Source organism: Lepisosteus platostomus, chromosome 3, assembly GCF_059453375.1.
Source record: "Lepisosteus platostomus isolate fLepPlt1 chromosome 3, fLepPlt1.hap1, whole genome shotgun sequence".
NCBI lineage: Eukaryota > Metazoa > Chordata > Actinopteri > Semionotiformes > Lepisosteidae > Lepisosteus > Lepisosteus platostomus.
Window position 1 is genome coordinate 65,046,114 of NC_142613.1, and position 21,099 is coordinate 65,067,212.

The 21,099-nt window shown below is 39.9% G+C and overlaps 1 protein-coding gene across 2 annotated transcripts; it reads right to left on the bottom strand.

The window, feature by feature from the left end:
* Positions 1-1,501: 1,501 nt before the first annotated feature.
* On the bottom strand, positions 1,502-13,504 carry LOC148675290 (solute carrier family 22 member 13). Of its 2 annotated transcripts, none has more exons than XM_088626460.1 (10): positions 13,139-13,504; positions 12,375-12,475; positions 8,078-8,232; positions 7,087-7,255; positions 6,891-6,993; positions 5,916-6,046; positions 5,347-5,564; positions 5,075-5,183; positions 2,965-3,192; positions 1,502-2,846 (listed from the first exon to the last, which is right to left on the bottom strand). In XM_088626460.1, exons 1-10 carry the CDS (start codon positions 13,361-13,363, stop codon positions 2,786-2,788), a joined length of 1,500 nt encoding a protein of 499 aa, XP_088482586.1. In that variant the 5' UTR covers positions 13,364-13,504; the 3' UTR covers positions 1,502-2,785. The 2 variants fall into 2 exon arrangements, with proteins under 2 accessions (XP_088482586.1, XP_088482585.1); XM_088626459.1 differs by having other exon boundaries at positions 1,502-2,849; positions 13,139-13,498.
* Positions 13,505-21,099: the final 7,595 nt, after the last annotated feature.

Sequence of the window (21,099 nt, forward strand, 5' to 3'; positions counted from 1 at the left end):
TAATTTTCAAAAAAAGGAAATTAATTTTTCCTCAGTGTGGTGCTCCGACTGCCTAAAAATAAGCAAAGGCGAATCTGAGTTATTTCCACAGAGACAGGAAATGACATACAGTATATTGAGCTGTGCTTTTGCAGTCAGAATTGTAAAATAACATCAGACACTATCCTACAGTGATCCTGTTATGTTTACATCAGAAATAATGTGTACAAAAAGCTCCATCAGTTTCTGAACTTGCACAAGTTTCACAAAGGTCACAAGGTTGTATAGTGAGGGGAAGAGTTTCCTGTGCACACATTAGCTTGTGACGGGATGGCGCAGTGGTGCAATGGTTAGATCCAGATCTGGTGTGCTGTCTGCATGGAGTTTCCTCTGGGTGACGTTGTTCACATGGGTTTTCTGCGGAAGCTCTAGTTTCCTCCCACAGTGCAAAATTATACCCCCTCACAACCATGAATTAGAACAAGTGATTAGAAAATGGTTGGATGGATGCGCATACTTTAAGCTTCTGAAACAAAAGGTGACAAAAGCGAATACAGACAGACATCTCATCAAAATTACAGGGCTCCAGATACTTATATTTCTTTCATATTGTCATGAGAATTTCTGAGTTTCTTTCCAAGTTCAGCATCTGGAAAAAGTTATTTGACCTTCCTCCTTTTCACTGGTTAATGTGGATATGCTTCCTCTAACAGAATCTACAGATATCACTGGCAGTATGTTTGCTTGATTTGATTAACATGTAGCTGTTTTTGTGACTGTATTTACATGGGAATGTTAAAAGGTCCCTGGTCAATTACTCATGTGCTGTTGGTTTGTTAGGAGAATGGAGACATCTATTTCCTTTATGATAAACCCTTGCCAAGGCCTCACTGTAGTGTGATGTAATGTTGTATAAGAATCCCGATCAGCTGATAAACATTGGAAGGAAGTCTTATTTTAATGCAAAGACTCACCATTCTACTGCAATAATCCAATCACTTTTAACAACAGTCTACTGTATCACTTTCAGAATCAAATCAAATATGCTCTTTGTTATATTTAATTAGATTTGTATTTAACTAGTTAACTAGCATCAAAACTGCTCGCAATAACAAGAATAACAATCAATAATGTGTTGTTTCCTGTAGACTGATGGTTAATCAGGAGGATGTCTCTCCCAGTTCTCCTATGGAATTAGGACAAACAATGTCATGGTGTTTAGGCATTTAAATCAGCATAGGTGAGTGTTAGATCTTGGAGGGGATGCTGTTTATTTGAGTTGGGATGAAAATGAATGTGAGTGATGTTTTTTTACAAATACAGTTTGTGTATGATGCCCTCCCTATCATTTGTGAACAGGAGATACTAAAACAGCTATACTGTAGCTACATTATGCTACTCCAGCAATAATTATAAACCTTTCTATTTCTAGCAAGGTAGAAATTTCAGAGACAGACAGAATAATCCACACATCACAACATATGTTGGTTTATATAAAAAATTGAGAATGGTATACACAAGATTTAAGTTACAAATTGATTTTATTCAAATGGAGATGCTTATGAATTCATGAAAAACATGACCATACATTTTCCTCAAGAAATACTGTGAAACTATTTGTCGCACTCTTTATCAAAGGTACCAGCCTTGATTCTACCTCAGAAGAGGTTTTCTGTATCCAAGCAAACTTCCTGATGGTATCCATGTGGTATTAAAAACATGCGGTATTCTGAGCTCTGTGACATCTCTTAGCTAGTTTCAGGTAATCATTGCATGAGGTAATGCTTTTATCTTTGAACAGCTAATCAAATACAAATTCGATTATTTTACTATAAATCAGGAAAGCTTTCTAGGCAGCACATGCCTTACTCTCACAGATGACCACAGACCTGTCATATCCCTTCTTAATCATGCATTAAAATCTCAAGAGTGACCTAGAGTTTAATTTTTAAAATGACTAACATTTACTTTTACACATTCGTGAGGATTCAGTGCAGAGAACCATTGAGAATTCGCACACAACCAAGTCCACTTCTATACTGTTGCACAATGTACTACAGCATCTAGTATGTACAGTTAAAAGACATAAGTAACCATTCCTTACATGAAAAATTAAAATAGTAATGCATTGGGTTTAAGTTAATTAAAATTAAATTTTTTAAACTCTCTGGGGGCTGAGTTGCGCAGTGCACAGCGCGGTAATTGTATCCCAAAACTAGGGATTGCATCAAAAGTTGTCACCAAGCATGAATTAATCTCATTTAATTGCAACAGCATTGATCAACGGTCTTCATTGTTTCCCACTCATACCTTTTGCGTCGGGGAACATGTCAAAATCAAATGCTCAGCGAGGCTCAGATACAGATCGCGGAAATGCTCAATTGACACCCCAGGTAGGGTTAGGGTTAGGATTCACACATTATTTAGACAATTTTTAAGATCAGCCCTGAATTTTGGGGCACACGTCAGGATTAGGATGGGTGGTATTGCAGTCCTATCTGAATTTTTTTTTCAGAAACTCTCTGGGGCCTGGGTGGCGCAGTGCAGCACGCGGTAGTTGTATCCCGAAACTGAGTCGGTGGGATCAAAAGTTGTTACCAAGCATTATTGAATCACATTTAATTTGACATTTGTCTGTGTCAACGTTTTGTCTGTGATGCCTTCTTAATACTGGTATCCCCATCTTATCTGGCCAGAAACTTTGCTTTCTCCTGCTTTTCCTCAAAATATTTATAACCTAGCACTGAAAACGAACCGGTGTATCTTCCAGGATGTTGTCTTGCTTTGCACCCTCGTCTTGTTTTTCCTACTGTAGTTCTTGAATAGGCTCCAGGCCACTGCAAACCTTGCCAGGAACATGCACTTTTCTGCTGGTAGATGGATTAATAAAGTTACACAAGATGTAGTCATCATCCACAAGGACAAAATACAATTCTATTTTTAAAGATATATACACAACGTAACCTGATCTGAAGTTATCCTTACTTTTTAGAAAAAAGGGATGGAACTGGCTGCTTCTTGCAGTCTTGAACGGTGTCTGGTAGAGATATTCCGCTCGTCTCAGGCAGCAGGAGACATAGGCCTGCTCCAAGTATCGGGCCACTACCGTAACAAATCATCGCCTCAAGAGAAATTCCATCTTTTGGGGACAAGACCGCATTTAAAATGCACCCAATCCGATACCACAGGTTCACAAAGCCTACACATTTCTGCCTGTGGAGAAAAAAAGATTTAATATCAGAAGGCATTTGAGTGAATACAAACCACTGCAGCAAAGTGAGTCTGTAATGTGCAGATTACTAATACTGGTACGCAAAGGCAGTGCTTATATTAACTTTTCCATCCATCTATTTTCTAACTGCTTTAGCCAATAGAGGACAGTGGGGAACTAGAGCCCATCCCAGCAAGCAAAGGGTGCAAGACAATCTTTCTCATTAACGACCTTTCACTGCCAAGGTGGGTTGAAAAGGAGTGAGAAAGATACATTCAAACATTTCAATGATCCTGTGAGTTACTTTACCATTGATATGGTAACCTGAAACTACAGAGAAGACCATTTGTATATGGAATCCAAAAGCCTGGGCTCTTGGATTTGTGAATTTAATCAGTTTTAGTCAACCAAAAAGGAATGGTAAAAAAAAAACTATCATTTTGATTACAATTCATTACAATGTCACTTTTACACAACGCTCCCACAAAAGAAACGTAGTAAAACATGGAGTGTTCATGCATTGGCTGGGATCGATTGGCAGCAAACCCTGCCAGTTCACAGGGACTGGCAGACTTGCAGTGACCTCAGTGAGGGATATCCTTTTCCTTCAATCAAGTCTGAACGTCTGGTACAGAGCTACTGTAATAGAGCAGCTGTCATTTTAAGGCCTTTTATCAGTTTAAACAACTAGGAAGAAGACTGTAAATCATTAAGGTCATGGTTTAAGGGCGATTTAAAGACATTGGCGCAGTATGTGAATAGCAGCTAAGGTTTTCATGTGGGAACATGCTGCTGCAGCTGTTGCTGATTAATGATCTCTTTAAACAGGGTGAAGAAGGTTCATAGATGACTGTTCCTCAGTCAACATCAGTCACTCTGAGTGAGCCAGACTCTTAGTTCCTATACCGCCCGGTTGAGGACTTCTAGTAAAAGGTTAACATCAGTCTCTCAGTGGCAAAGGTTAGACGGAATAGGTTTGACACGGCTGGGTAGACCAGATGATTGAAAGGAGAAGAATGGTTGGTTCTCCTGAGGGATATGTCTAGCCACCACCTGGGGAAAATTCTCTGAGGACCAGGTTTACTCGAGGTTATGCAATACAAATGTATTTTATACTATTCTTATGTTCAATAGTGCAGTACTGTACCAGAATAACAATTGTTTTCCATAGTCCAAATGCCTTTGTGTGTTACAAACAGCAGGCAGGAAATAACAAGCTATTCTTCATAACTAGCATTATTTTTACAGCTCCAGTACAGGTCTGATGAAACAGTAATAAGTCAGGACCAAAAATCAAGAATTCTGCCCCTGTAATCCAAATACAACACCGAACACCTCAGACAGGACAAAGAGAGAGATGACAGATGATGAATGTTCCCCCCATCTCTCTCGTCTTCTTTTTGTCTCAGTCTTCACTGCATTTATGCAGTGGTCCATTCCACTGGAAATGGGTTCATTGAACTCCCTAGAAATATACATCACTGGTGAATGTTCTTTAATATGGTGGTCTGAATGATGTATAGTGAAGTTAATTAACTTAAGTAAATCATTAGGAGCACACTGTGTCACACATCTGTGTCTTGCCCATCTAGGTACTGTAAATACAGCAAACAATACAATGTGTTCTAAGTGATAAAGTGATGCAGTTGGGAAACATACTGTAAAAGTTTAGCAACATTTCTACCCCCAGTCATAACAATAGAAACTATCAATATATTTATTTAATAATTAAATATATAGGCACTAAACAACCTCAAGAGGATAGGTTGCTCTCAGTTTATTGTTTTTCATTCCAGTATATTCAATTCATAGGCATGATATAGTGATGTTCTCCCTAATATTTGTGAAACCAAAGAAACATGTAAGAAAAAGCCAATTAATTACCTTATAACTGTAGGAAACAGTTCTATTCCATAGAGCAGGGACACAAATACTGTAGTCTGCATACATAATTTCCCAATTAAAGCTAATGCCATTACAAGTGAAGGCATGTCTAAAGAAAAGATAGGGAAAAACAAACGATTATAATTTTTTAAAATAAAGTCTCCATGTCAACTACGACTATAACTATTATAGTTGTTATTCAACATGAACAGTTTCAATGTATTGAAACAAGAATAATCTCATAATACAAAGTTATATTTAGGATTGCTCACCACACAACTTGGAAACCAGGAGGGACAGCAAGCAGCCTGATCCACTCATCAACAGGGAAATCATGGTGAATGTTCTACGACCAAATCGTACCAACAGTAAAGGTACCAGCAAAGTCGGCATTTCAGTCAGTCCTGAGAAAAACTGGGCAAGATAGATATTCACACCAAAATTTCCCACGTTGAAACATATTCCATAGTATGTAAGGGCAGAAGACAAACTGCAGATACAAAAATAGTAACATCCTGTCAAGCGCAGAGATCCATGGGGACTGAAAAACACTGAAAAGTTGTGAATACTGAATTAATTGTTACTACACTCCTTGGTGGTGCTCATCCCACTATGTGTTGCCACTTCAGTTACCACTGACCAGTCACAGTCAGCTAGTGACATGCCCCAGACTCAAACCCATAATCACAGAGTTCACCCTGCACGTGGGCTAGTGTCCTTATCAGCTGAGCCACTTGCAAGATCCCAGTTTTCTTTTTACATTAATTAGTTAACCAGCTTTGAAATAAGGTTTCATATTGATCAACAGAATTTGTAATTTGTAATCCCAGATACCACTTACCTTATAAAACTCATGATACAAAGACGCTGGACTATAGTTTGCGATTTGAAGTGCTGAAAATCAGAATTTCTTTCACTTGCATTATTTTGTTCAATGGGTTGCTGGGTTTTCATTCCAACAGTATCCAAAATCTATGAGTAACAGGTAAAAAATAGAGGTATTAACAGTTTATTAACTAGAATAAACACTAAATGTCAGTAATTATAATGCATATTCATACATGCATTGCCACATTACATCAATATTAAATAAAAATTTATCTCTATTTCAAAGAAAATATTTGTCATATCATCTTTCTTTCACACTGAAATTAGGTTAAAGATATGTATATGATATGTATTGTCAAACTGCATCCCCACATTTAAAATGATCAACTGCAGGGGTAATAATAATTCCTTTTAATTATATAGCACCTTTCTGGACACTCCACAGTACAGTGTCCCCATCACTATACTGGGACATTAGGATCCACAAAGACCACAGGGTGAGCCCTTCCTACTGATCCCACTAACACCACTTCCAGCAGCAACCTTAACTTTCCCAGGAGGTCTCCCATCTATCTAGGTACTGGCCAGGCTCACACCTGCTTAGCTTTAGTGGGCTGCCAGTTGTGAGTTGCAGGGTGATATAGCCGCTGGCATTCATGGCATTTTCTATTCTGAATTTAGACAGGCAATTAAAATAAATATTTGTTAACCTCCACAAGTAATAAGTTAAGAGCTGAATGATACTTTTTTTGATTACAAGTAATCACAAAGGTTATAAACAAGGATAGATTATTTGGGCCATCAAATGTATACAGTTTCGTTCATTCAGTTCAGCTTTTTCTTGAATGCCAGTGTTAAGAGTTTGTTTGCTGAAGGCTGCTTCAACAAAGTCACTGTGCTGCTCGCTGTTTCTGACTCCCATAATCTCTGTGCAAAGAAGTGTAATATTGCATTCCAAGCACAAAATGAAAACTGAGCAAGTCCTTACTAGATCCAGATTTTCCTGGTCCTTTCTGCTTTCATGTCTGTACTCCTCTAGCGTACTGAACCTTTTCTTCATCAGTAGCCACCTCGGTGACTCTGGAATACAGCTACCCAAAAAAAAAAATGTTGAATCAACACAGGAAGAAAAAGGCTTGAAGTATTAAAATGCAAAAGGAGCAGATACCGTATTTATTTCTTACAAGTAAAGAGGGATACAAAAAAGCTGTGGAACTGCAATGGCTAAATAAAACTGTTGCCAGTTTGATGCAAGATATGCAATCAGAGCCAGAAACATCATCCCAATGCTGAAGGAAAAGGAAAGCAAGGCGGGGGGCCATACGTGGTATCTGGGCAAGCTCCACTCAACTCCTGAGGAAACAGAGAGAAAATGGTCATAGAGTTCTGAAGCTATGTGGCATTATGAACAGTACTTCAGAAAAACAGTCAAATTAAACACTGTATGGCATGAATCTGTCTTAAATAACTGAATTATTTTTTTAAAAAATTTAACTCACTAATGATTTTAATAATGTTGTACAGAATGTATTTTTTCTTTCTGTAAATTGGAATTGCTGGTTATTTATTGTTTATACAGTACTCCCCTCAATCTGCAATTCCACACATAATCGTATTTCATACCAGCACAGAAGCACACAGACACGTTCCATTCCTTCCAAAGGCACGCAATTAAGCAGCTCATCCCAGACAGCAGAGCTAGGAGTAGGCAGCAGCTCTCCCTGACACCACTGTAGTTTCACACTGGCAGCACCAGACAAGTGCAAACCAGGGACACCTAGATCAAATTCAGCTTATACAACCCTGATGGGTCTCGCCAATTGAGCTGCTGTCTGGGAACAACCATAGTCGATCCATGACACAGTGCAGACTCAAAACTGCAATATCTGGACCATAGGGTTCACCCTTACTGAGAAATTAAATATCTGCTGTTTGCAAAAACATGGTACGATAGACAGAATAATACTGACTTAACTGATCATGTCATGTACTACAGCAAAGAAAATTCTCCAAGGTCTTCCAATACAATTCTCACATCCTTAATTTTTTTTCAAACTCTCCTAACTGCAAGTTCACGATGTACAGCCTAAAGAGATGCACCAGAATATCGGTGTGCATAATTCCAGCTCTTGTGAAGCGAGCCTTACCTCCAAGAAAAAGTGAAAAGTGTCTTACCCAAACTAAAGGAAGCGATGTTTATACCACAGCACATTATTCCACCAATCAGACGAGCAGTTAGATGGAAAATGGCATTGGGTATAAATGCAGGCATCAATGCTATGATTGCCTGTATAGTACTGCATCCCACAAGGAGGACTTTCTTTCCATATCTTTATTAAAAAAAAGATTGTTAGACAGCCCTATGAAAAGCAAGAAATAAAGCTAAAAACACTCAACAGCACAAAATAATAAGTCATGTTTAAAGTAGTGAAAATAGAATGTAGAAGGTTTAATTTGGTATTCTGAGTTGCAAAACAAGCATCTGAAGCACCACTGGAGAATTTCAAAAACAATTTGTTGGTTTTCACAAAAAACAAACAAACTTATCATCCATCCATCAATTTTCTAAACACTACATCCAACTGACAGTTGTGGGGGATCCAGAGGCTATCCCAGAAAGCAAAGGGCACGAAGCAGGGTACATCCTGGATGGGACACCAGTCAATCACTGCGCACACACAGGCACAAACACATACACACTCACACCAGGACTTATTTTCCCCAGAAGCAAATTTACCTGCCAGTTTGTCTTTGGACTGTGGAAGGAAACTGGAGCACCCAGAGGAAACCCAAGCAGCATACAAACTCCACACTAATAGCACCCCATGTCCAGAACTGAACCCAGTGCCACAGCACCACGAGATAGAAATGTTAACCACTGCCCCACCATGCCATCAAAATGATAATCTGTGAGCTTAACGTTTTAAATATAATTTACAACAGCCAAGAAGAGAAATTTAAAAAAATTAAAAACAATGAAAGTTGACCCTGGTAGTTAATTCAAATTAACCTTCAGTTACATAGTCATTAGGGATTTTACTGAAGGGGAAAACTAACTGAGGATATTTGGGTAAACTGAAAATGAGAAGTCCCTGACCACAGCAGTATATTATACAACCACCAAGATAACATAGAAGCCTACGGTATATCATCTCCACAACCCCATGAGGAATGTGTAGTGTTGAAGACGGTGTTGTAGTAATGGGGGATTTTAAATCCCTGAACACATATAGTAAATACAGGAAATCACCAAAATGGATTCCCGGTAACAGTCACTGTAACAGTCTCAACCTGTCACACTTACCATGTTTTAATTAGACCACATTTGGAATATTACATACAGTACAGTTGTTGTCACGGACGTCCAAAGGGACTAACCGTGGGGAGCAGGAGAGCGGAAAAAGACCCATATGCGTAGCGGCGAGACGGGAAAAAGGCCCGGGCTCATTAGTGCAAAGAGTTCAGGAATGCCGTATAGAAACCTATGCCCTCAGGGAGCGGACGTGGGGCACCCTGGTGCTAGGCGGCTCTCAGGACATCCGAACGTCAATGCTGAGCCAGGACAGAGTGCAAGACCCGGAAATATATAGCCCAAGGGAAAGAGAGGGACAGGAAGGACAGCAGACCGGAAACTAGGGACAGGACAGAGAAGGAGCGCCCTCTGGCTGCAGAGGGCGTGACAGTACCCCCCCCTTCATGGGCGGCTCCCGACGCCCATACAAATAAATGAGCTGCCCAGCACTGGGGGGAGGAAAAACCTCATTTAACTGAAAGGAAACCTCCGGGAATCCACGGCTGAGAGCTACCCCTTCCTCCGGGGTATAAACCTATATTGGGTGGAGGAAGGGGGGGGTAGAGAAGAGCTCCGGAGACTTAAAACAAAAAAGTACACAAGCACAAACACAACAGACAAAAACCTGGGAAAGGCCAGGGAGACAAACCACAAAAAACATATAGGAACCAAAAACAGGTAGGAACCAAAGTTCCGAGACACAGGTAGCAGGGGGGAACAAAAAGGAGGGGAAACCAGGAAGAAGAAAAAAATCAAAACAAAAGGCAAAAAACAAGAAAAAAAACACAAAAACCCCGGGGAAAAATACCGCAGACTGGGCAATTGGCACGTTCACATTCTAACGCTGATATCGGAGTGGACAACCTGAAAAAAAAAGGGTGGACTGAAAATGAATGCAGAAAAATCTGAAATAATGGTAATGGAGAGAAGAGGAGATACTATGACCAATGTTGAGGAGACAAATGGAGGAAAACTGAAACAAGTTGATGACTTTAAATACCTTGGATCAAAACTGGTAAAGGGAGGAGAAACACTGGAGGCAGTAAAACAAAGAGTGAAAGCTGGATGGAACAAGTGGAGAGAAATAACTGGAATAATCTGTGACAGGAAAATTCCCAGAAAGTTAAAGTGCAAAATGTACAAGACTGTGATTAGACCTGTATTACTATATGGAGCTGAATGCTTGGCAGTTGGAAAGAGGGAAGAGAACTTGATGAGAAGAACTGAAATGAGGATGTTGAGATGGATTCTGCAGATTTCAATGAAGGATAAGATCAGAAATGAAGAAATCCGTAGACGATGTAGGGTGGTGGATGTGGTTGAGAAGATGCGAGAAGCGAGGTTACGGTGGTATGGACATATCATGAGGAGGGACGTTGAGGAAGTTACAAAGAGGGTAATGGAATTTGAGGTGGAAGGTAACAGAGGAAGAGGCAGGCCTAGAAAGAGATGGATAGATTGTGTGAGAAAAGATATGGAGGTATGTGAAGTGAGTGAGGAAGATGTGCTCGACAGAGACAAATGGAGAAGAGCAACCAAAGCAGCTGACCCCAGGACAGTCTGGGACTAAGGCTGTGAAAAAGAAGAAGAAGAAGAAGAAGAAGAACCTGAGGTAAGCCAGACCGAAGTCTGCTCACAGACACAGATGCCCGGAGTGATATCCAGCGAAAAGAATGGAGGAACGGCAGAAAGCTTACCATTCTATCACTGATATCGGAGAGAGCCAGACCAGGAAGAGCCAGGCACGAGAACCCGCTCCAGACACAGAAGCTCGGAGTGATATCCAGTAATAAAAATAGGCAAGCCAGCTCAACATTCAATCACTGATATCGGAGTGATCTACCCGAGGAAAGCCAGATGCAGGACCCGCTCACAGGCACGGAAGATCGGAGTGATATCCAGTGCTTAGAATAGAGGAACTGAAAAAAAAAAAACAGCCCAGAGAAAAAAAAGAAAAAAAAACTGCGGCAAGACAAAAAAACGCCGCTCGCGGGGTCAGTAGGTGGCTCAGCATTCTGTCACGGACGTCCAAAGGGACTAACCGTGGGGAGCAGGAGAGCAGAAAAAGACCCATATGCGTAGCGGCGAGACGCGAAAAAGGCCCGGGCTCATAATGCAAAGAGTTCAGGAATGCCGTATAGAAACCTATGCCCTCAGGGAGCGGACGTGGGGCGCCCTGGTGCTAGGCAGGTCTCAGGACATCCGAACGTCAATGCTGAGCCAGGACAGAGTGCAAGACCCGGAAATATATAGCCCAAGGGAAAGAGAGGGACAGGAAGGACAGCAGACCGGAAACTAGGGACAGGACAGAGAAGGAGCGCCCTCTGGCTGCAGAGGGCGTGACAGTTGTGGTCTCCACATGGGAAAAAAGAACAAAAAAAGCTTTAGAAAAAGTCCAAAAGAGAAGCAGCAAAAGTCATTCTGGAACTAAAGTCGGTGATATAATATGAGGACACATTGAAGAACCACGATCTCTTTAATATCTGAGAAAGATAGCTAAAAAGCAGTTCACAAAATTTGAAGAGAATGAAAGTTGACCTAAGATGTTATTTTCAATTAGGCTCAGCAAGCAGGAGGTCTGAAAGATTAAGTTATGCAGTCCTCATTAGCGATTTTACTGAAGGGGAACAATTGCAGAGGATAACAAAATGCACAATTTACAGCTCCATTCCTGTTATTCGCAGTAATATGACTTGCAGATGCATCTATATAGAATTTTGAAATTCCTTTATTTTGGGTCAGCAGTTGCTTTTCCCATCTTAATGCATGTAACAAAACACTGCAAAAACAATACATTGTCCTTTTCTAGCAGTAACTGTAATTAACTGTTCTGAATAATTTATTTTAAAAAATGGAAAAGGACTGTGTTCTCACATGAAGGCTGTCACCTAACTCATTAGCTGTTTTCATTAGAAGTGAAGTAGTTTAATGTCTTTTACTGTGTTCTCTTCTACACTTCCTTCAATCCCTATGGCCTGGTGACTTGTGATGCAGATGAGAAGAATCATAAACAACACACCTAATATCGCCAACATTCATTTCCTCTCTTCAGCTAACCAAATTTCATTTGAAATTATTTGTATCTCCTCTTATTACATTAATTCCCAACTTCATTGTTTAGCTCCAGTATGTCCACGTTAATGAGAAAATCCAAATTACGTTTCTTAAAGGCAATCTTACTTGTCTGAGAGAGCACCACCAAACAGTGAACCAAGCAGGAGTCCACTCATATACATTGTTAGGCCGTACTCCCGAAGTTTGTTGTCTCCACATTCTGAACTCTGCGGTACAAAACAGATAGCAAGCTTCATATTTTAAAAACTGAAAGGGAAAAAGAAAACCTGGACTCTTCCACTAAAAAGCGATTTTATTATTTTTCTATACTTACAGTAAACTAGTTAATAGTCACTTAATATGATATACTCCATGATTACATTATGTGGAGAGGCTTTTTTTAGTACTTACAGTTCTGTTTACAGCATGATTTACCATTACATGCTTGTTTTTATTTTCAGTACCTTTAAATGTTATTCATGGTCTATAAATGATCTCCAAAGACAGAAGTGCACACAGCCAATAAATCTTAAAGAGCTTTTGCACGCTCAAAAACATCTCATTCACGATCACAGTTTTTCTTGCTGAACAGTCTTAAAGCTTCCGTCAGCAAATCAACTTTCTTTAGTGGTGCTGGTCTGTGCGTTCATTTTTTAAGATACCATCGAACATAAATGTTACAAATGAGAGCTACTGTAGTAGCTACCGTAATTGATCTAAGGCAGCTGTTTCTTGAAAGAAACTAGAATATCGGCTTCAACCTACATTACCTAAGTAGGTTTCTATAGCAAATGTCTATCGAGTTGTGACCATGCTTTTAAGAGTACTCCGCGATTTCATTAACAACAACAAGTGTTTCCGCATAACACACCTCTTTTATTGGTACTCACGTTAAAACTTTCTGCAAACGCGATCGAGAGAGACCTGTTTTCGTTGGATATGTCGTATGAGAAGTTCTTCTCTGGTGACTCATCTAAAAAGTTCACATTTCCAGACTCCCTTAAACTTGCACAAGAAAAATGATGTGCCGTAAAAACGTCTACAAAAAACATAAATGCCGTAAAAACAAATATTAGACTGAGCCGCCAATACACGCTCTTCTGTAAAGGACCCATTACTCGAAAGACACAGATTCGCCTCTCCTCACGCGTGGGTATTAATAGCTCAAGCTGCCTGCCTGTCAGGCGCACTCCATTTCTAATTAATGGTTACCTAAACGGCACACAGACGGCACAGTGGCGCGGTGGTTAGCATTGTAGCTCTGTGTTCATTTTCTGGGGTGCTACAGTATCTATTACCCTCTGCAAAAACAATACATTGTTCTTTCTCTGGCAACAATAGTCAATTTATTTTACGGGTCTTTATTACAAAGGCTCCTGAAAAGCACATGGACATAAAAGGGGTTTCTCTCAAAGTCTGCGAAGAGTACCTCCAAAATTCTTTTTCCATTTCTTTTTTCAAAAACGTCTTGGTTTTCAAGCTTAGCCAACGCGTTACTCGATAAACGGCAGTTTTCACTGGGTGCAACGTGTGTGTGGAGTTTGTTATCGTGGATTTCCTCCCACAGTCCAAAGACACACTGGAAGGTTAATGGTTTCTGGGAAAACTGTCCCAGGGTGTGGGTGTCTGTGTGTCTGGACTGTTATGGACTGTTATGGACTGCTTGCTTGGATAGGCAATCCTATATTGGAAAAAGCGGCTAAAAATGGAGGGACAGATAGTGCCTGTGCATTCATTTCTAATGGTTCAGAGATTTAAAATTCGGTTCAAAATATACTGAATATTTTTTTTGTTTTTTAAATATTTAAATATTTCCACCATGTACTTAACTGATAATAATGATAATGTTTCTTTATTAGCCCTATACAATTTCTTGCATTAGGAATTCATCTTTTTCACATACCCCAGCTTTTCTCCATGAGACACAGACAGGGAGAGAAGCCTGGGGTCAGAGCACAGGGTCAGCCATTGTACAGCACCCCTGGAGCAGTTGGGGTTAAGGGCCTTGCTCAGGGACCCAACGGAGTAGGATTCCTCTGCCAGCCACGGGATTTGAGCTGGTAACCTTCCAGTCACAGGCACAGATCCTTAGCCACAGAGCCACCGCTCTGCCCTGGAGCTCTACACAACCATGCATACTGCATGTGCATTTACAAAAATATCAAAATACATCTTAATAATAATGATAATGTTTCTTTATTAGCCCTATACAATTTTTTGCATTAGGAATTCATCTTTTCGCATACCCCAGCTTTTCTCCATGGAAGTATTAAGACCAACCTTGAAGTGATACAGTATACCTTGGACTCTTTTACTGTATATACCTTGAACTATTCTATTAAAAAACTTCATATTTCCCCATTATTATCCATCCATCCTTTTTCTAACCTTTTTATAAAATACAGGGTCACGGGGGAGGCAAATCTCCCTATTATTACAGTATATTTGTAAAAAATCCTTAAGTAAAATAGTGATGTAATGTGCAAGGCAATCAAAAAGATGTCTTTAAATAACTAAAAAGAAATCATGCTTTGAGGACACCAGACTGTTTGAAAAGAAATTCATGTCCACAGTAAGCTACTGCAATTGAAAAACTAGTCCCAAATGGGGAGTTCTCATCAGTTAAAACATTAGGGTTGATGTGAGCTACTGTAGTTACTACCAGGCTTTTCCACATCCCAGTTCTGCCTTAGTGACTGCCTGCCTTTTGGTGGGTAGTTGCAGATAACATAACTAAACATTCCCCAGCATGCCTTGAGGCTCTCCAACCTCTGTATCTTTCTAGGCATGGAGCCACACAAGAGGTAGCCTGTCTTTGCCATCAGTGTTGAACCCTCATAACCGGCCTGTATTGGTTAAATAGTATAGAATGTTAAAAGGCTGAGTTGTATTCAGTATTGGAGTAGGTAGTATACCCCTCAGCATGCTACAATACAATATATAACACAGAACTATTTGCAACACTCCAGTTTCTGACCCCATGGTTCAGCTGTGACTGCATCCCAAAGTAAGAAAAGCAAATTAGGATCTAACCATGACAGTCGATTGCCTTTGGTACTTGAGCAGCACCTGTGCAACACAGAATTCTCTGTGCTGCTGTATTTCTGAGGAAATGTTTGATGTCTTTTCGCTTTCTTTATCCATACAACAATCATGCGTTCATAATTTCAAACACCTGGGTCAAGATACCGTACTAAATAGAAAATGTGTTAATGGATATTGTTTCTCATATTTTATTTGGGTTATGTAATGTCATCTTGAATTAGGTAGAAACAATTTAAGAGTTAAGAAACAATCTACCATATATAATATGGTGGGGCAATTTTCTTACAATGCTAGAATATTGCTGCTGTCTAGTTACTTACAAGAGAACTTTGTCCCCGGTTGTTCCAGGGCTCTTTGTTGAACTTTCCTTACACACAGTACTATGAACAGAACACTTTTCCTTAGCCTGATAATGCAATGGCTAACTGATACAGGGTATTTGAAAGCAGCTGACCATTCAAACCGACCAGAGAGGTAAGGTTAAGGTAACTAGGAATCTGCCCTTCAAACAGGTGAACTAAGGAATTAGACTGCTTTCAAGATTAATAGGGCTTTCGGTGTGTAGTTTATAATTACACATTTCTTCTCATGATCCTTTGGAGCATCAAGACTAAGAGAGACTAATTCAGGTGGTTAATAACACAGCTATCAGTTACATACGCAATTTCCATACCTGATCTGGTTAAGTGGTTTTGGAGTACTGTATGTGTGGATACTGTGCTCATACACTACAAGCTGCCCTCAGGGCTCAAATTCAGCCTGATTGAGATAAACATTTTCTAATACTTTAAAACATGAATGAATTGTAAACTGCAGCCACATTTTGAAGGTACATAAAAGAGAAATGTACAATTTTTAGGACTGAAATTGCCGAAGCAACCTACAAACGGTGTTTTGGGGTTTATGTTGCGTCTGCCATAGTCTTTACAAGGAAATGATAAAAAAATTATAAAATGTAAAAACTGGATTATGACGTGCCAAGCACAATCCATAGAAATAAAGCAAAAATTAAAGTTTATAAAAAATTGTAATATTGTGTTGATTTTATCATGAAAAAGTTACAGAAATACCATGAAAGCTACCAAGATAGTTCAAAGAAGAGGAACCAAAATGTTTCTCAGCTTCAAAAAATAAGGCTGAATTCCCTCCTATCTTTTGTTTCTTTTCTAATTTCTTAGGCTCTAAAACTGGCTTTAAAAAATTAGAGTGGTTGATTCTCTTCTATCAAGGGACTTACTGTATATTTTGCTTCAAACACTTTCCACATTTTTAGAAAAGAGTAATAGTTCTTAGACTCTCTTTCATCTATCAAAACAGTATTTTTACTATTATGTCATCAGGTTTTTAAAATGCTTAATTTCAGTTAATGCTCTTCCTCTGTTGCTCTCTGTCCTCCATGGTTTTATGTGACAGTTACTCAGCAATCTCAGAATGGAAAGAGGACTGGATCGTCCTGATTACCTTACATGAAGTACACACAGTACTTCTTTATAATAATAATAATTGCTTACACTTATATAGCGCTTTTCTGGACAGTGCACTGAAAGCACTTTACAGGTAATGGGGACTCCCCTCCACCACCACCAATGTGCAGCCCCACCTGGATGATGTGACGGCAGCCATAGTGCGCCAGAACGCTCCCCACACATCAGCTATCAGTGGGGAGGAGAACAGAGTAATGAAGCCAGTTCATAGATGGGGATTACTAGGAGGCCATGATTGGTAAAGACCACTGGGAAATTGGGCCAGCATGCCGGGGTTACACCCCTACTCTTTTTGAGAAACGCCCATGGATTTTTAATGACTACAGAGAGTCAGGACCTTGGTTTTATATCTCATCTGAAGAACGGCGACTTTTTACAGTATAGCGTCCCCGTCACTATACTGGGGCATTAGGACCCACATAGGCCGCAACCTTAGTTTTTCCCAGGAGATCTCCTATTCAGGTACTGACCAGGCACTGACCAGGCTCACACCTGCTGAGCTTCAGTGGGCTGCCAGTTGTAATTGGAGAGTGAAATGGCTGCTGGCTTTATCTGGCTCATTCATATACAGTACAGGAGTTTTAAAAAAGCAAAAAAGGCTCGCCAACTGACTCATATCTAGTGACGAATGTGCTTTAAAATCAGGATTTTCTGGTTACTGTATTTAAATTGCAGGTGTGGCAAAATTCAAAAGAGGTATTATGACAAATTGCATGGTTTGTTAGATAACACTTACCACACAATTAAAAAAAAACTAGATTAATTCTAATTCCTTTGTGAAACTGCCTTCAGAAAAAACAAAAATCTAACTACTAAACAATTACAATACTTAGCAAGAGAATAAATATATTTAATTAAGACAGATCGATCAACAGGAAAAAGGAACAGTGTAAACCCTTGTAGTAAGTAAATACATTACATACAGATGGAAATTGAAATAGGATGGAATAAAAAGCAAAATATCTAAAATCTCTTTTGTACAATAAATGTAACATACAACTCTTCGAGGTCAACCTCAATATGCCAAGAGACTTGTAGTGTGAAATAATAAAGAGATCAAATAATAATAGTCATAAAGTCTTCAAGAGTTTTATAACCTGTAAATCAGTTGTTGTACAATTGTTCATTCGGAAACTAGAAACAACAGTATTCTTCTTTCTGAAGACCACTTTTAGTATAAAGAAACACATTGAATCACATATCCAACACATTGAATCACTGCTATTGCTTTGGGAAGTTTTAATGGCAGAACATAGTTAGCAGATTCTGTTGATGGTGTAGACTACACTAGGTGAGCCTCGGCCCTAGCCCACCTCTTGATGGACAAAAAAAGAGGAGACACAGTAGTGCCAAATAGACCTCTGCCTGCTCGGATGTCACTTCAAGAGAGTAACTAACTTTCTCTGTTTTCTAGACTTTGTGCATTATTTCACTGTTATTACTGTTACTATGTATGTATAACAGGGGTGGTGTGGTGGCTCTCTGGCTAAGGATCTGCGCCTGTGGCTGCAAGATTGCCAGTTCGTATTCCGTGGCCGGCAGAGGAATCCTATTCCGTCAGGCACCTGAGTAAGGCCCTTAACCCCAACTGCTCCGGGGGTTTGATTGGCTGACCCTGCACTCTGACCCCAAGCTTCTCTCCCTGCCTGTGTTTCTCATGGAGAGCAAATTGGGGTATGTGAAAAGACAAATTCCTATTACAAGAAATTGTATGTGGCCAATAAAGTGATTAAAAAAAACCAACAATCTGTTATGCTGCGGCTGGTTGTTGTACACTGCCACAGTCACAGTGACAGGCTGAGACCTAACTGCAGCACTCGGGACTCTCAGCAATGCTTCGGAAGACTGGAGGGTGATGGAAGTGGAGCCGGATGATGAAGGCAGACAGACAGGGAAGTCTGGAGCAGTGAGGCTAACAGAGAAGCCTGAAGGCTTAAGGCTGACAGGGAATTCTGGTGCTGTGAGACAGAGAGGGAATGCGGAGAAGATCAGGAAGCTGAAGAAGAAGGCCATTTCTGAACCTTGCAAAGGCAGGTTTTTAAAGCAGGCAGGGGACTGCCCTACTTAAGATAACTCAATGTCAGAGCACTGATCCCGCTGGGTTTTGGGACTTAAATGTAGTGCCTAATTGGATGATTGATTGGATAATTCAGTCTCTGATCAAGAGGGAGATGGATGCGCAGATAGGAGGCCCAACCTGGTCCTCACGGTCTTGGTTGGTATGTGAGCCACTCCCAGCCCAGACATGACACAATTCTGTTAAGGGTGTTGAGTATTCTCCTTAAATTACAACTGGTCCTGCCTTTTCACTCAATCTGTTCACCCACATATTGAGCCACATAAGTGAAGAAGAGAATCCCACATTGCTTTTCCCTCTTTAGGCTCGGCACTTACTTTGCACACTTCCTGTTCTATCAGGTTTCTGAGTCTATAGTTTAGACAAAGTTTCCTTTCAAATGAGGAAAACTATCAATTCAAAGCTTATGGTCTCTGAGCCATAACTATACTTTAGTATTATAATCATTTTGAATCATCCAAACTTTTACCTCTGGTTAAAACTATATGAAAAGCCATATATTCATATACACTGACCTTCCTTATATGGTCTAAAGTTCTGGTGATGAAGGTGAAGAGGACTAGGGAGGAGTATTATGGGATTTAAGATGGAAGGGTACATGGGAAGGTCAAATGGTGATCATTTATTGGACTGTGCAGCTTATTAACCAATTAAGATTAAAAATGATAGTGTAGGTGGGGTATTAGTTAATCAGCCACCCTCACCTGAAAGTGTATTTTATCTCTGAAGCTTTCTTTGTTTCTTCATGTTTAATTTGTACGAGATTAACTTGTTGTATTGTGGATCCTCTATTGTGCGCACATCGTGAAGAAAGGAAGAAAATTCATCCCACTGCTGTCTTCGGTCTGGTTCATTTGGGGTTGCCCTGACTGAGTGCTTACACCTTGAAGTACCAAAGCTGTAATTGATCCATTAAATGCACTGCTGTACAAACGTTTAAATTTGTGAAAGTTTGTTCTCAATTGACCTATGTAATGTAATGTAGGATTAAACTAAAAAGTGTAGTGTGTGGAGGAAGTATCCTAAGTCTTAAGTGAGTGATCTGTCCAGTCAGAGGCACAGTATAATCTGCAAGCGATTCACACTGATGCGGAACAGGCCTTCTGAATGTGCAGTTTCTATAGCTTCACTTGACCTGGAACCCCTTTCCTAGAAGCCATCTCACCCCCCATATCAAGAGACCTAAAAACGTTCTATTAAAAAACAATTGTGGCAGCAAGTGCTGTTGCATCTTGGGTCATGAGTTCTGGCTTGCATGTCTTTTCCATCTTCGTGCTGTTACAAGCTGCATACCGTAGACACATGAAATAAGGCTGTCATGAGAAATGAGGAAATCGGGTCCTGGTTAGGAAATACACACCCCCTGTTGTAGGTGGATGGTTTCTTTTTCCTGGTCCTGTGAGAAGTTATTAAAAAAGCACAAACGTTAAAAGTGTACAATGACGAATTAACCATTTTTAACATTAAGTCAGAGACACACAACTTTCATTTCCAGTAATGGTGAGTACTAGTGCCAAGCCTTCCACACAGCCCGTAGACTGATCCAAGCCCTGCAAATGAGACACAATTATGGTCGGTGGAATGCAGAACCTGTTTCTTTTACAAAACTCCTCTCTAGACAAAATAACCCCCAAAACAGCATTGTGTAAAATCCCTGAACAGTATGCCTGTTACAGTAAGGCTTATTGCTTGCCTGTTAGTTGAAGTGAAACCACGTTGTCACTGTAAAGTGATTCATACAAGGTAGAATAACTTCAGTCGTGGAAAAGTGTTGTTTATTAAGCTTTGGCTTCACTGACCGTGAATAACCTGAAAAAAAACAAGTAGAAGTTAATTTCACACTGAAAGGAAAAAAAAGGAAAACATATTTTGGCTGTGGAGTTGAAAACATTCATTGGTAGGGCTTAGAGGGACTCTTTCATTGTGCATCTCCAGTCCCAACATCCACTTGCTCTGATTGATTGATAAAGGACAATCACTTTATTTAGAACACCTGTAATATAGTAGAGATTGCATGACTTTGCATGAGTGTGTACTTACCCTGAGATGTTTCATGTGAAATAAAGTTTATTTTGATAGAAAAAAAGAATAGCGAAAACTATGCCATTCTGACTAATAAAAAAGCTCTTCCATTACCACTCATTTGTGTGTTTACTGTCTGCGTTACAATATGTTCCATTGAAAGGCTTTGTCAGGATTTGCCTGCAGCCATTTTCACTTGTTGCTTGTTTGGGAAGTTTTCAGC